This window comes from Gopherus flavomarginatus, chromosome 2, assembly GCF_025201925.1.
Source record: "Gopherus flavomarginatus isolate rGopFla2 chromosome 2, rGopFla2.mat.asm, whole genome shotgun sequence".
Lineage (NCBI taxonomy): Eukaryota > Metazoa > Chordata > Testudines > Testudinidae > Gopherus > Gopherus flavomarginatus.
The window spans coordinates 221,680,132-221,693,862 of record NC_066618.1 but is presented as its reverse complement, the minus strand read 5'-3'; the positions used below and the strand labels follow the sequence as shown (position 1 = coordinate 221,693,862).

General features: G+C 38.7%; 1 protein-coding gene across 2 annotated transcripts in view; it reads left to right on the top strand.

Annotated features, from left to right (window-relative positions):
• The window catches only part of LOC127045648 (desmocollin-2-like), a 39,820-nt gene that overhangs the window by 7,530 nt on the left and 18,559 nt on the right, over positions 1-13,731 (top strand). For both annotated transcript variants that reach the window (XM_050941948.1, XM_050941949.1), the window contains exons 5-9: positions 510-665; positions 2,465-2,609; positions 8,525-8,691; positions 10,147-10,281; positions 11,666-11,851. In XM_050941948.1, the coding sequence (XP_050797905.1) occupies positions 510-665; positions 2,465-2,609; positions 8,525-8,691; positions 10,147-10,281; positions 11,666-11,851 (789 nt within the window). The remainder of the gene's footprint in view (positions 1-509; positions 666-2,464; positions 2,610-8,524; positions 8,692-10,146; positions 10,282-11,665; positions 11,852-13,731) is intronic.

Genomic DNA, 13,731 nt, shown 5'->3' with positions numbered 1-13,731 from the left:
CAACAAACCACTTCCAGTCATAAATTGCTGAACCAGTTTTGCCTAAAAAGTCAATCTCAGACATAGAAAATGTTAACCAGAATGGTTAGAGTGATTGAAAATAGGGGTTTCTAATGAAAAGCATTAGGCAACCTTAACTACACCTGGCAGCTCTGTCTATAATGATGCTGAGACTAAATATATTTTACTCACATCTTCCCTTCCCCATGCGGTCTACTCCAAGCAAGATTTTCTTCCAGTGGTATTTGTGAAGGATTAGCAATCTTTCTCACAAGTGCATTTACTATAAGGGTAGTTAAGATTGGCACAGAGCAGACTATTTTCCTGTTCTGTGTAAAAGTTTGAGCTGCTGTAGTACCTGAACCTAAGACTTGGATTTTATACATCCTTTCTGAAGTGTGACTCTGTTTTCTATCCCACACTTACATTAATTCAGAAAACACAGAAATAGAAAGGTGTTTAATGATGATGAATTATTTTGTCTGTGTTTAACAAATTACTCTTTATAGGTCCAGTCTGACACAGCCCAAAACTACACCATTTATTACTCTGCAACTGGTCCTGGAATTGATAGAGATCCAAAGAATTTGTTTTATGTAGAGAGAGAAACTGGGAATGTTTTTGCTACTGGCCCAGTAGACCGTGAACAATATCCAGAATTTAAGGTAAGGGCCTAAATTGTATACGCAATTAAATGTATTAGTACTTTCATTCTGTTGCTGAAGTACTTCACTGGTGTGTTCTAACAGGAATGGGAGGAAAATGCATCTGTGCTCGGGCAGAAATAGGTGGTGGGAGTGAAGGAAGATCTAGTTTTACAAGACTTCTTTTCTGGTGGAAGAATTGGAAAAAATCCACGTAAAGTTAAAATGAGACAAAAAGATAATCAAGATAGCTTTATTAGTTCCTCAGTATTTGCTTGTTCTGTTCAATTTTAATGTTCATTAAATGGGTAAACTGCTCTCTCTGCTGGCTGAGAGGTGTAAGGAGGTGGCAGAAGTGGATAGCTCTGCTTCCAATGGACGTTTGGGAACATTAATATTCCATTGTTTTCCTACACAGTAGGGAAATAGTAAAAATAAGACAGTCTAATAATTCCACTGCACATTAGGTTGGTTTGTTCATTCTGCTTCCCTCTGGCTTATTTCTTGGTGAATATGCTTCCTCCTTTCTCTTAGGCAGTTGGTTAGCCAGGCTTATACCTTAATTGAAAAGAAAGCAAATAAGAAACACAGAGTCAATTATGTCAACTGCTGTTGCTTCTACACTTTCTGCACCTCAAACACACATAATTAGAAGAGTATCAGAGTGTCTTGCTATGTTTGAACACCGTTTGTCTATACAGTACTGCAAACATGTTGTTTTTACTTGCCTGACTGTTGTCTCAGGTAGAAACAAGCAAAACTATACAAAGAGTTGGCTTTGCTGTTTTTGGCAACACTGAAGTGTGGCACACCGCAAGTGTGGCATGCTAACGTCAGCCAGTGTTTCTTTGTAGGCTGAGGAAGGAGGTATGCCAGAAGATAAAGTTATGGAATTAAGAAGTTTAATGTCTCTCTGCCACGGGAATTTGTAGAACTGCCTAGTGCCTCTGACTTGAACAGTGAGGAGGAAAGTGTCAGACAAGGCAGCTTTAGATTGCCCACCAAGGAGAATATAGAAATAACATTAAGTGTGAGAAATCTACAAAAAGTGCTGCCACTACCCCCAAAGGCAGAGGGAATGGACTTTTCAGTTAAACTGAAGCAATCATTCTGTAGCTTGTTGTTTTTGCATCTATATAGTCTGCATAGTCCACCCCACCCCCCACAAAATTGTTGGTATTGCACTGGTTGCTGACTCCTCTGTTTCCACTTTTGCTGAAAGCTGCACTCTGCTTAAGTGAGCACCACTGAGTGTGAGACTTGGATACAAGATGGGTTGGTTAAGGATGGTCTCTTTGTGACTGATAATGGATCAAATGTAAGTTCTTATTCAGTGTATTCAGATCCCAGGATGGAAATCTTTCACATGTAACTGTGGAAAATAATGCAAATAGTTGTCATGGGGGCTGGGAAGCAGTTAAATGCATTACTTCTACCAGCCAGCCTGTAACATCAATCATCTCCTCTTGCATCTGACTGAAGACAAATTTGTTACTGAAATTGGGTCTAGCATGTTATCCTGAAGCAGAAACCGTTAATAACAAAAGGAAAAGAAACCCATGCACCAGTGGCTAGAAAGAGCTCAGTTCTGTCTTCCATGGTCAACAAGGAAAGATTAGTATATGCAAATAGCTGCAAAATATCTATTGACGACATAAGCCATTTACTTCTATTATGTTTTGTCTGCTTATGAAAAGGGTATATTTGACATTGTGCTTAGCAGAAATTATTCTGTAGATCCTGTTATCCACTGGGCTGAAAAGGAATATTTCACCCTGCTGTAGAACAGTAAACAACTAAGGTTTTTTTCTCTTTTATAGATAATTTTCTTTGCAACCACTGCAGATGGATATTCACCAGAGATTCCACTGCCACATACAATCAGAATAGAGGATGATAATGATAACGCCCCAAGCTTTACACAGGACCTTTTTACGTTTGTTGCTCCTGAACATTGCAAACCTGGTAAGCATAATTTTATGATTTTTTTTTAAAAGCACTGTGATTTTTGACCAATAAATATCTGAAATGCTATTAACTTCCAACAATGACATACCACAATGATGAGTGTGTATAATTCTCATATTTGATCAGTTTTTCAGTAGGAATAACTAATCAATATTTTTATATTGAAGGCTACATTTCCAAAGCACTTCCAATTTATTTCAAATTTGCACATGCTTCAATTTGCGTGCAATATCCACACCTGTATATGGCTAACTGTCTGGCATGCATATACACATGGACAAATTACATGCACACTCAGATCAGCTGCCCTTTGGACCTATCTTCCATAAATTTGTCTAATTCTTTTTTTGAACCCAGTTATACTTCTGGCTTTCACAAAATGCCCTGACAACAAGTTCCACAGGTGGACTGTGCATTGTGTGAACAGTCCCAGTCTTCTTCTCATATGGAAGCTGTTCCATGCCCCTAATCCTTTTTGTTGCCGTTCTCTGTATGTTTTCCAATTTTTGTTTGTTTGTTTGTTTTGAGATGGGGCACCAGCACAAAGTATTCAAGTTATGGATGTATCATGGACAATGGCATTATGATATTTTCTGTCTTATGATCAATCCCTTTCCTAATAGCTCTTTTAACGACTGCTGCACATTGAGCAGATGTTTTTAGAGAGCTATCTATGATGACTGCAAGATAACTTTTACCACTCAAGAAAGAGAATTTAGACCCATTGTTTTGTGTGTATTAGGTGGAATGCTTTCCAATGCACATTACTTTGCGCAGTTCAACATAGAATTTTATCTGTCGTTTTGTTGCCCAGGCACCCAGTTTTGTGAGATCCCTTTATAACAATTAAGTCCAAAGCTGACAGCTCTCTTGAATAGTTTTGTATCAGCTGCAAACTTTGCTACCTCGCTGTTTACCCTTTTTTCCCCAGAGAATTATCTATGTTGAACATCACTGGTTCCAGTACAGATCCTTGGGAAAACCAACTGTTTATCTGTCTTCACTCTCAAAACTGGCCATTTATTCCTACCCTTTGTTTCTTGTCTTTAACCAGTTACTGGTCCAGGAGAGGACCTTCCCTCTAATCCCATGACTGCTTAATTTGCTTAAGAGCCTGTGGTGAGGGACTTTGTTAGAGGGTTTCTGAAAGTCCAAGTACGCTATACCCACTGGATCACCCTTGTCCATATTTGTTTGACTCCGCTCAAAGAACTCTAATAGATTGGTGAGGCATGATTTCCCTTTACAAAAGCCTTATTGACTCTTGCCCAGCAAATTGTGTTCATCTGTGTCTAGTAATTGGTTTAAACTATAGCAAAGAGCAATGTGCCTGCTACTGAAGTTAGGCTTATAGGCCTGTAATTGCCAGGATCACCTCTGGAGCTTTTTTAAAATTGGTGTTACATTTAGCTACCTTTCCAGTCATCTAGTATAGAGACTGATTTAAGTGATAAGTTATATATCACAGTTAGTAGTTTTGCAATTTCATATTTGAGTTCCTTCAGAAGTCTTGGGTGAATATCATTTGTCCTGGTGACTTCTTATTATTTAATTAATTTGTTCCAAAATCTTCTCTTTTGACACCTCAATGTGGGACAGCTTCTCATATTTGTTACTTAAAAAGAATAGCTCATCTTTGCAGTGAAGACCAATGGAATGAATTCTCTGCAATGGCCTTGTCTTTCTAGAGTGCATCTTTAGCGCCTCAATCATCTAGTGGCACCATTGATTGGTTGGCAGGCTTCCTGCTTCTGATGTACTTGAATGTTTTTGCTGTTGTTGAAGTGTTTGGGTTTTTGTTTTTTTTTTGTTTTTTTGCATACCTCTTACACTTGACTTGCCAAAGTTTATAGCCTTTTCTATTTTCCTCAGTAGGATTTAACTTCCAATTTTTAAAGGATGTCTTTTTTGTTGTTGTCTGTAACTGCTTCTCTTACTCTGTTTAGCCCTGGTGGCATATTTTTGGTCCTCTTAGAGTTTTGTTCTTTATTTGTAGTACACCTTTAGTTTGAGCCTCTGTTGTGGTGGTTTGAGCCACTCTTGTGATTGTTCCTTTTAATTTCTGCTTAACTAGCTTCCTCATTTTTGTGTAGCTCCACTTTTTGAAGTTGAAAGTTACTGTGGTGGGTTTCTTTGGTATTTTCTGGCCTACGAGGATATTAAATTTAATTATATTATGGTCGCTATTACTTAGCGGTTCAATGATATTCACTTCTTGGACCAGATCCTGTGCACCACTTAGGACTAAATCAAGAGTTGCCTCTCTTCTTGTGGGTCCCAGGGCTAGCTCTTCCAAGAAGCAAAATGGTGTCTAGAAACTTCATCTCTGCATCCTGTCTTGAGGTGGCATGTACTCAGTCAATAATAAGGGTAGTTTAAACCTCCATTATTATTGAAGGTGTTTTTTTCTTAGCCTCTCTAATGTCCCTGAGCACTTCAGTCATTGTCACCATTCTGGTCACATGGGTGGTAGTATAGTCCTACTGCTAGAGTTATCTTATTCAGGCATGGAATTTCTATCCATGGAGATTCTATGGTACATAATTATATCAATATCCTCACTTAATACCAGACACTCAAGTTCACTTATCTTAGTATTTAGACTTCTAGCATTTGTGTACAAGCTCTTATAAAATTTGTCAGTATTCAGTTGTCTGCCTTCATGTGATGTAATTGAATGGGACTTTTTGTTTGTTTGTTTTTCTCTTCTACCTGTATTTTATCAACTTCTGTCCTGCCTTCTTTACCAGGATATAGATCATTCTCTTTAATAAATCCCTCCCCAAGAGACATCTGTCTGAATCATGTGCTCCACTGCACACTCAGCTTTCCCCCAGCCCTTAGCTTAAAAACTCTGCAGGAATTTTATAAAAATGGGGGCAGTTTAGCCATAATGTACAAAGATAATAATTTAAACTCAAATAAAGAATTGTGAAATACCACCTTTGTTCCTATCACAGGGTCAATGTTTGGAATTGACAATGCAGGTTTACTTTGAAAGCTACAAGTGTAAACTTTTGGTCTCTTATTAAAAATTCATTTTGTGATATCTCAAACTCTTATAGAGACCATTCCATTCATTGGAGGGGGTGGGGGGAGGAGGGGAGAATGATCATTTTAAGCAGAAATGCAGAACTGACATCGCTATACTTGATCCACAAATCTGAGTCCTGGATCCTGCAAACACTTAGGAACATGGTTTACTTTAAGCATGGGAATATTCACATTGACTTCACTGTGACTAATGTTTAGCCAACATATAAAGACACAATATTCACATTCTTCACCCACAATTCATTTTGAGCATGCAAAGTAAGAGTTGTAAACTTTATAGCATTTTTTTCCCTTCATATTGCAGCTATGAAAAGAGTGGTCAGTCCAAGTATTATTTGTCCACATTATATATCTGGTTTAGAAGTGGGTTTTAAAGTCACTTCTGGGCTGAATACCTAGAATGAAGTGCAACATATATACCAAAATACTTAAATATAGAATGAATGCACACAGGAGTACAATAGGTATATATTAAATACTGATAGTATTTGCCAGAATAATAGATATAGGGCCCCTTTTTGCCTTGGGCTGTCTTCTATCATCCTGAAAAACAAAGCAAAATACATTCTACATTATGCTGCTCTTATAGCATAAGATCTATTGATATTTCTTACCTGTCCTCCTTTTGAAGGGGCAAAATTTTACCCTTCATTACTGTTAGGTGTGTTCTTTCTTTCAGAAGTAAGATAAAGGCCGTGCATCCGCAAGGCATGTTCCTTCTCCCACCAAAATCCATAGGAACACTTCGGTTGCCTTCAGTGGGAGGAGATTGGAGCCAAAGACAAAGGGCAATATTCACTGTTAGTATAAGTTCAGTGGAAGTTACTCTGGGGGTGAATTTGGCCCAGGCACTAGTGTATAAATTGCTGTTTTCTTGAACAGCAAAATAAGGGTCAGATTCTGCCATCTGTGTTCACAATTTAGTATCTCACTGTGTTAGATTATTTAAGACTAATTGCCTGCTACAGTCGACTTCAAGCAAATGGACAAGGAATGGAAAGAACCCTGGCTCTGCTGCCACCTCTCCTTCTCCTTATTGGCCAGAAGCACAGCGTAGGGGTGTAAATTGCTTCACACAAAAAAGGGGATGAATTAATTTACTCTCTGTCCAGGATAATACTGGAGAAGGGGTGGAGTTGTCACTGAGTCATGTTTTGTTCTCCACTCTGTTTCCGAGGAAGTGCAGCTTCCTCTACTCTTACACCAGGCAGATTATGGGGTTGCAGTCTAGACCTTTGAATATGAGTGGGACTATGTGTGGAGAACAGTGCTACTTATTGTGAGTATCAGAATTTTAATCCTCAGTAAATGGATAAATCAGGTTACTCCATGGAAGAAATAATTTGGATATGTTTAAAGCTTTCCAGGAATGTAGCTATGTTTGGGCTGTTCCTATACAAATCATTCACTGAAATCTGATCTTCTGGTAAAGACCCTATTTACCTATTTTGTGTGTTTTATTAATCTGTCTGATGGCAGCCATAAATGGAGATTTAAAAATAATCAGGCAAATGCTCAGAAATAGAAAATACAAATTTACTAGGTTTTCAATAATATTCTGGTCTTGTTTTTATAGTAAACTTGTCACAGAGCTGGTCAAGCTCCCCCTACTGGATGCTTGCCAGACTGCTGGGAGGGTATCCAAATATTGAATCTCATGTGCCCCTACTGTGCTGGTGCTGGGGAGAGCTTAGGTATCATCCTGGGATTTGAACCACCCTGCATGCACTCCCAGGTATAGACCTTTGTGTCTGATACCTCTCTTGGCAGTGGAGACTTCTCAGTCCAATTGCCTAGGCCTGAAACTAGTGCTGTCTCTTTCAACTGTCACTCAGGCCCGTTTCCCAGAATTCCACCAAAGGTGTGAACCTTCTGGTTTACAGCTTCAGGGGTATATGATAGTCAAAACAGACTGACAGCCTTTGCACAGGTTTCTAAACATTATTAGTCTTTTTATATAGCTTGGGAGATGCACAGATCTAGACAAAATACAGTAGAACTCCATTTAACTGAGCATCCGTTATCTGGTTCTCCTTATTAAACGAGCCACCCAGGGCTGTCATCTGCCCCAAGCAGCTGGGGCTGGTGCTGTTCACCCTAGGATGACAGCAGAAGCCCCAACCATCTGTTCTCCAGTTTATCTGGATTTTTGGTTTTCTGATCTGACCCCAGTCCCAGTTAGATTGGATAATTGGAGTTCCATTGTAAAAAGGAAAAAAAAAACAAAAAAAACCGTTTGTATGCATTTTTCCTTGCGTCAATTTCCTTACCACTCTGGTGAGTGCTTTGGCTTTGGACAGAATATTCTAGGGAATCTAGGATCCTTCCTCTGCCCTCTCCCTCCCCCTCCACTTTCCTGCACATGGCTTCTCATCCAGAGCATTCAGTCTCTGGTCTCTTCTCCTTTGTCCCCCCTCTCCCTTTGATAGGTGACTCCCTGGTCAGCCTCAGATGACCACAGACTTGATTAAAGCAGTTGTCCTGGGTAGGAACTAGCCTATTGTCTAGAGGGCTTCCATTTGATTAGTGGACCATCCAGACTTAATGTCTCTCTATTGTTTTAGTCCATCCCACTACCCCTTTGGAATTCCAGCCCAACATGGAGGTAAAAGTACAAAAGAGAAGGCAAACAAGCAGCACATTCACAGTGAAGTCTGTAGCTGGATAAAGATGCACAGACACGCATGTGCACACGCAATCAGAAGTAGTACACAGATTCCCCCAACTTGTCACGTCGTGTAAAGAAGCAACATTTGTGTGTTTCTATCTTATGTACAAATAAGTACCAAATAATTAGTTTGAAACTGTTACTTGGGGGATTTTGGGAATTTAAAATTGATAATGTTGTGTATATACAGGTACAGTAGTTGGACAAGTCACTGCAGAAGACAGAGATGAACTTTATACTTTGCACACTGCCCTGAGATATCGAATTGTATCAGAAGAACCGCCATTCCCCAAAATGTTTTCTGTTCACCATGAATCAGGTGTAATTACCACACTAACATCACAACTGGATAGAGAGGTAGCTTTTTTATCTACAGCATTATGTTTAGCTTCACTTCACAACTTTGTGTATATCTGCTAATAGAAAAATATGCAAGATTTTAAGTAGATTAGAGAGGCACCATATATGGTTTCAAATTGTCTTTAATGATTTAGAAGCAAGAATCTTCCATAGCTTGGGGAAAACACAGATGAAATGGAGTCTGAACTTTTTTCTGCTGCCCTGACCCAATGTGGGAGTGTCAGTTTTGCTTTGCTGCTACACTCTCTGATGTACCTTGTCAGCATCACTTGACTGTGCCACTTGCAAAGGGAGCTGCGGGTTCCTAGGCAAGCAACAAAGAGTGAAGAAGCAGAGCAGTGGGGCTTAGGAGTGGACTATATTAAAGAAGGCTGCAATGTCCATATAGAGGGATATGTGAAATAGCCATGCTCATCAACTTTCCCTGTGTAGACAAAGCCTTAGAAAAAGAATAATGTTAAGATTGTGGGTATTGTGAATGAGAAATATTGGGGTGATGGCCGTGGAAAGTGAATCTTGAGAGGGAGAGTACCATCACTTATTTCCTACAGATGAATTTGAAGAGTTTATGAAGCAAAATTATCTCCTCTTCCTAACAAACCAAATTTAGCTCAGCAAATCTAGGGAGCCCTAATCTACCAGAGCCACTCTCTCTCAGGTGGTGTTAGGCATCTTACTGCTATGACTCAAATTATTGTCCAGGTAAATGCTTTTTTCCCCTCCCCTCAATGATCTTACCTGGATGTGTTGTCAGACCTTGCTGACAAGCATGCCTTATCATATCAAGACTTATCACAGGAACATTTCCACTCTTTTACTCAAGGTGTAGCATGAGAGAGGTCAGCACAAGATTATGGAACTAAAAGACACTGTTTTGCTCCATCCATGAGTAGTGGGAGAAGACAGTGGAAATCCCCTTCACCAGTAGGGTGAGAGAAAAGAACAGCAACCACTGAGTGAAGCTCTTCAGCATCAGAAGACCCAGGAAGAGACAGCATAGTATATAGGAAACTTCCCCACTGCCACCAGACAATAGTGTATCAGACTAAGTAGAACTCCTTGCTGCTTTTCCCAGCAGACAAGTGTGTGTAAGATGGGGAAGACCTGGCTGCCACGTGTGTGTGTTATAGGGAAGAGGAAACAATTGTGGGTGTAGGACATTTATATAGAGATCCTTCTCTGGTATTCAACATGACTGATAAGTTTCTTGTAAAACTTTCCAAGCTCTGGTATTGCTTAGCCACTGAAAAATATTTTACTTGTGTTTTTTCACTGTTTTTTCTATTCATAAAGCTGGTGGTTTCTTTTATTCTAGAAAATAATTACATGTTTAACACATCTTTAGAAAGAAGGGGAGGGAAGTAAACCATTTAATTCTACAATAAAAGTGACAGACTATTGCATGAATGTAAAAGTTTTTTATCTGTAACCATTTTTTATGTTTGTTTTCAGATAATAGGCAAACACCTGTTGCTAATTGAAGTACGAGATATGGCAGGTCAGCCTTTTGGTTTGTGCAATACGGGAACAGTTGTCATTAACGTTAAAGATGTAAATGACAATGCCCCATATTTTGGCCATTCATCTGTAAGTATGTTTGTTGTTATGCTTCTGTCCCAATTGTTGGGTTAATTGCATCTCTGTCCCTTTCTGGATTCTGAGTACATGCCTTGAGGTGTTAGGCCTCGTGCCCTTACCTGTCTTTGAGTGGAATCTTGCAGTTTTCTCACTCTTGCAGCAGAATCTGGTTCAATACCCTGTCCATGCTAACAGGCCCGATGAGAGTTCAGGCACCAACAGCCTTTTTACAAAAAGTATATTTATTAACAAATAGAACAAAGTATTAGATAAAACCTGTTTCAAAATAATAGATAGTATACATGCATATTTACTCTCCTCTAATCTTATGCTTCATTACAAAATAAATTTGGATGAGTTTTCCTATGGAATTACAGGAAAAGAAGAGACCCCAATATGCATTTTTTTTTTTCAAGGAACTCTTGGGATCCAGCCGGTACCCTGTTTGTTAGTCTCGGAGAAACAGACTCTCCTGGACTGATTATCCCTTTCCCTGTGTCCCTGGTCTCCAAATACCATGTATCAGAGGGGTAGCCATGTTAGTCTGGATCTGTAAAAGCAGCAAAGAATCCTGTGGCACCTTGTCTACTAACAGACGTTTTGGAGCATGAGCTTTCGTGGGTGAATGAATGTATACATGCATCTGACGAAGTGGGTATTCACCCACGAAAGCTCATGCTCCAAAACGTCTGTTAGTCTATAAGGTGCCACAGGATTCTTTGCTGTTTTTCCAAATACCATATTTCTCAACTATCTTTATTACAGGGCCTAGATGGGAAGTCGTGTCTCTTTTGTTATTTTTTTTGTTTGGTTTTTTCGTTTTTTTTTAAATCATCATCTCGACTGGATTCTCCCAGTCATCCAACCAGACCATCTAAGGGGTTGCCTACATAGGAAGTTATACTGGTATAAGGAAAAGAGTGAATTTAAGCCACTACAGTTATACTGGTATAACTCCTCACAAAGAACACTCTTATTCTGGTACAAGATTGCCCATTTCTGGTTTAGCTCATGTCACTTTGTTAGCAGTTTAAACTATAAAGCTGCTGTAGTGAGGTTTTATGTTTTTGTTTGTTCTCTAAGCAATGTATTAAGTATTCCTTTTGGCGAAGGCAAAATTCTCCGGATGAAATCCTGACCCAAGTGAAGTCAATGGAACTAAGATTTCAACCAGTGAATTTTGCCTACAATCACAGAAAGGGATGCTTAACATTTTACGTAGAGACAAAAATAAACAAGCCCAAAAACCAAAACGTCATTACCAAAACTTTACACTGGCCATTGAATTTAAGGCCTTGCATTTAAACGCAATATAACTTTAGTTCCTGAACTAAGTATTTGATACTGTAATTCATATTTATTTAATTTAAACAATAGATAATATTTTTTTCAGTATGACACAAAAGTTCTGGAAAACCGAGTGAATGTGGAAATACTGAGAATTCCTTGTTTGGACAAGGATGAGCCTAACTCACCTGCCTGGAACTGTAGATTCAGCATTGTAAAAGGAAATGATGATAATCATTTTGCTATTACAACAGATGGAAGAACAAATGAAGGAATATTATGCGTTGTTAAGGTAAGCAAAGATGAAAACATCAGCCAAAAGTCTGGTTTTAAAAAAGCAAAACAAAAACCCACATCTAGTTTTCACTTTTTTTTTGTTGTTGTAGCTATAAATTCTGGTTAGTTAATAACATATAATTGGATTTTGGATTTTGTTGTCTGTCAGATTTTGGCTCTTCTTCCTCCCCAAATTGAACAAACAAATTCACCTGATATTTCTCTCAGGGTGGAATTTTTCCGGAAAATGTGTAGCAAATTGGACAACATGTTTAGTAAGATTTGATAAAATGTTTAGATGTGTTTCCCTGTTTTTTGAGTTTTCCTAATGTGTTTTTTGGGGAGCGAGTGGAGAGTAATTCATTTTAATTCTGTAATATCTAGGCCAAAATTCCACATTTGGTTTAATCTGGTTTTGACAAGGAATGATATCTTTCGCTAATTGAAACAGGACTACATCAACATGAACTAGGTACCTTTTTTTTTTAGTTCACACCAGCAGGGTCTACATGCAGTAGTTACAGCACAATGCTTTGGAGTGCCCTGCAATTCACATCCTGCCCCCCACCCTCATAGTCCAGATTGTGATGTGATGTGATGTAGATATGCCTGTAAAGTGTACATTGAGACTAAGTACCTAAAGAATGCATAATACTAATGTATAGGTTTGCAGGTTCACATCCAGTTTTCTTAAGTGCTGATCTTTCTTCCATTTAAGTCAATGCGCTCAGGTTCTTAAGAAGGCTTCCTCTAAAAGATCATATAGTTTAATGGATTAAGTGATGGAAGTCCTGAGTTCTTATGCTATCTCTGCCAATGGCTACCCTTAATAACACTTTGGTCTTATCCAGTATTGTTCTTTACCAAATGTTTCGCTACAGTTCATAAAATTACTGTGAAGGAAGGAAATATTATCCTCCCATATTTTACAAATGGGAAACAGAAACTCACGGTGTTTAAGTAATCCATTCAAAACAGTCACTTAACCTTTGTTTCTTAACTATCTGTGTAATTTGGAGTGTGTAGGTAAATGATTCTTGCCTTTCTGCCTACCTGTGGCAGTATACACCTTAGTTCCTGTATATGCTCAGGTCTGTTAGATTTCTTCTATAGGTATTATTTTGCAGACAGGCAATATGAGACAAAGGGAGGATCACAATTTCTCCCAGGCAACACCCTTAACCTCTCTGTGTCTCCATTTTACTGTCTGCTTTTTTGTTTGTTTAAACAATCATAAGTACCTCCCAAGGTGCACAGAAAGTTAATATGTACTTGGAAAATGTAAATCTCTGTTTATGTGCAGATACGGGTACGGATATGAGTATGGCTTAAAATAAGACTTTTTTTTAAACACAACACTCTGCTATGACCAAAGTGTACCAACTCACTTGAAATTTCTCGTAGTAATAGACTAATAGCATCCACTTGCTGGCCCACACAGGGTAACATTTCTAACAATTCTGATACAGCTAGTTCGGATTCTGTTTTAGCTTAAGAGTTAATACTATGCTTTCCGCATAATGTCCATACTTGCTGTATGGAACATGGCATCATTGTATTTGTCCTGTTAAAGAGAAGAATTTTATATTGGAAAGTGTGAGGTAATTAAAGCATTTCAAGAATGTGTTTTTTTTTTTCTTCAGTGTTTATCAATATTTCTGAATGTGTAAAAGCAACCTGATATCTCTATTAGTGTTTATAAATGGGAGGCTTACAAGGTGAGAAATCTGCCATTAAGGACAGCCTAGATCCCATGTGCTACAAGTTCAGAGGCTCTTACCTTTGTTGAATTCTCACTAAGCACATACATGCTATCCCCCCTCCCTGGGGTGGAGGGAATAGCTCAGTGGTTTGAGCATTGGCCTGCCAAACCCACCATTCTGAGTTCAATCCTTG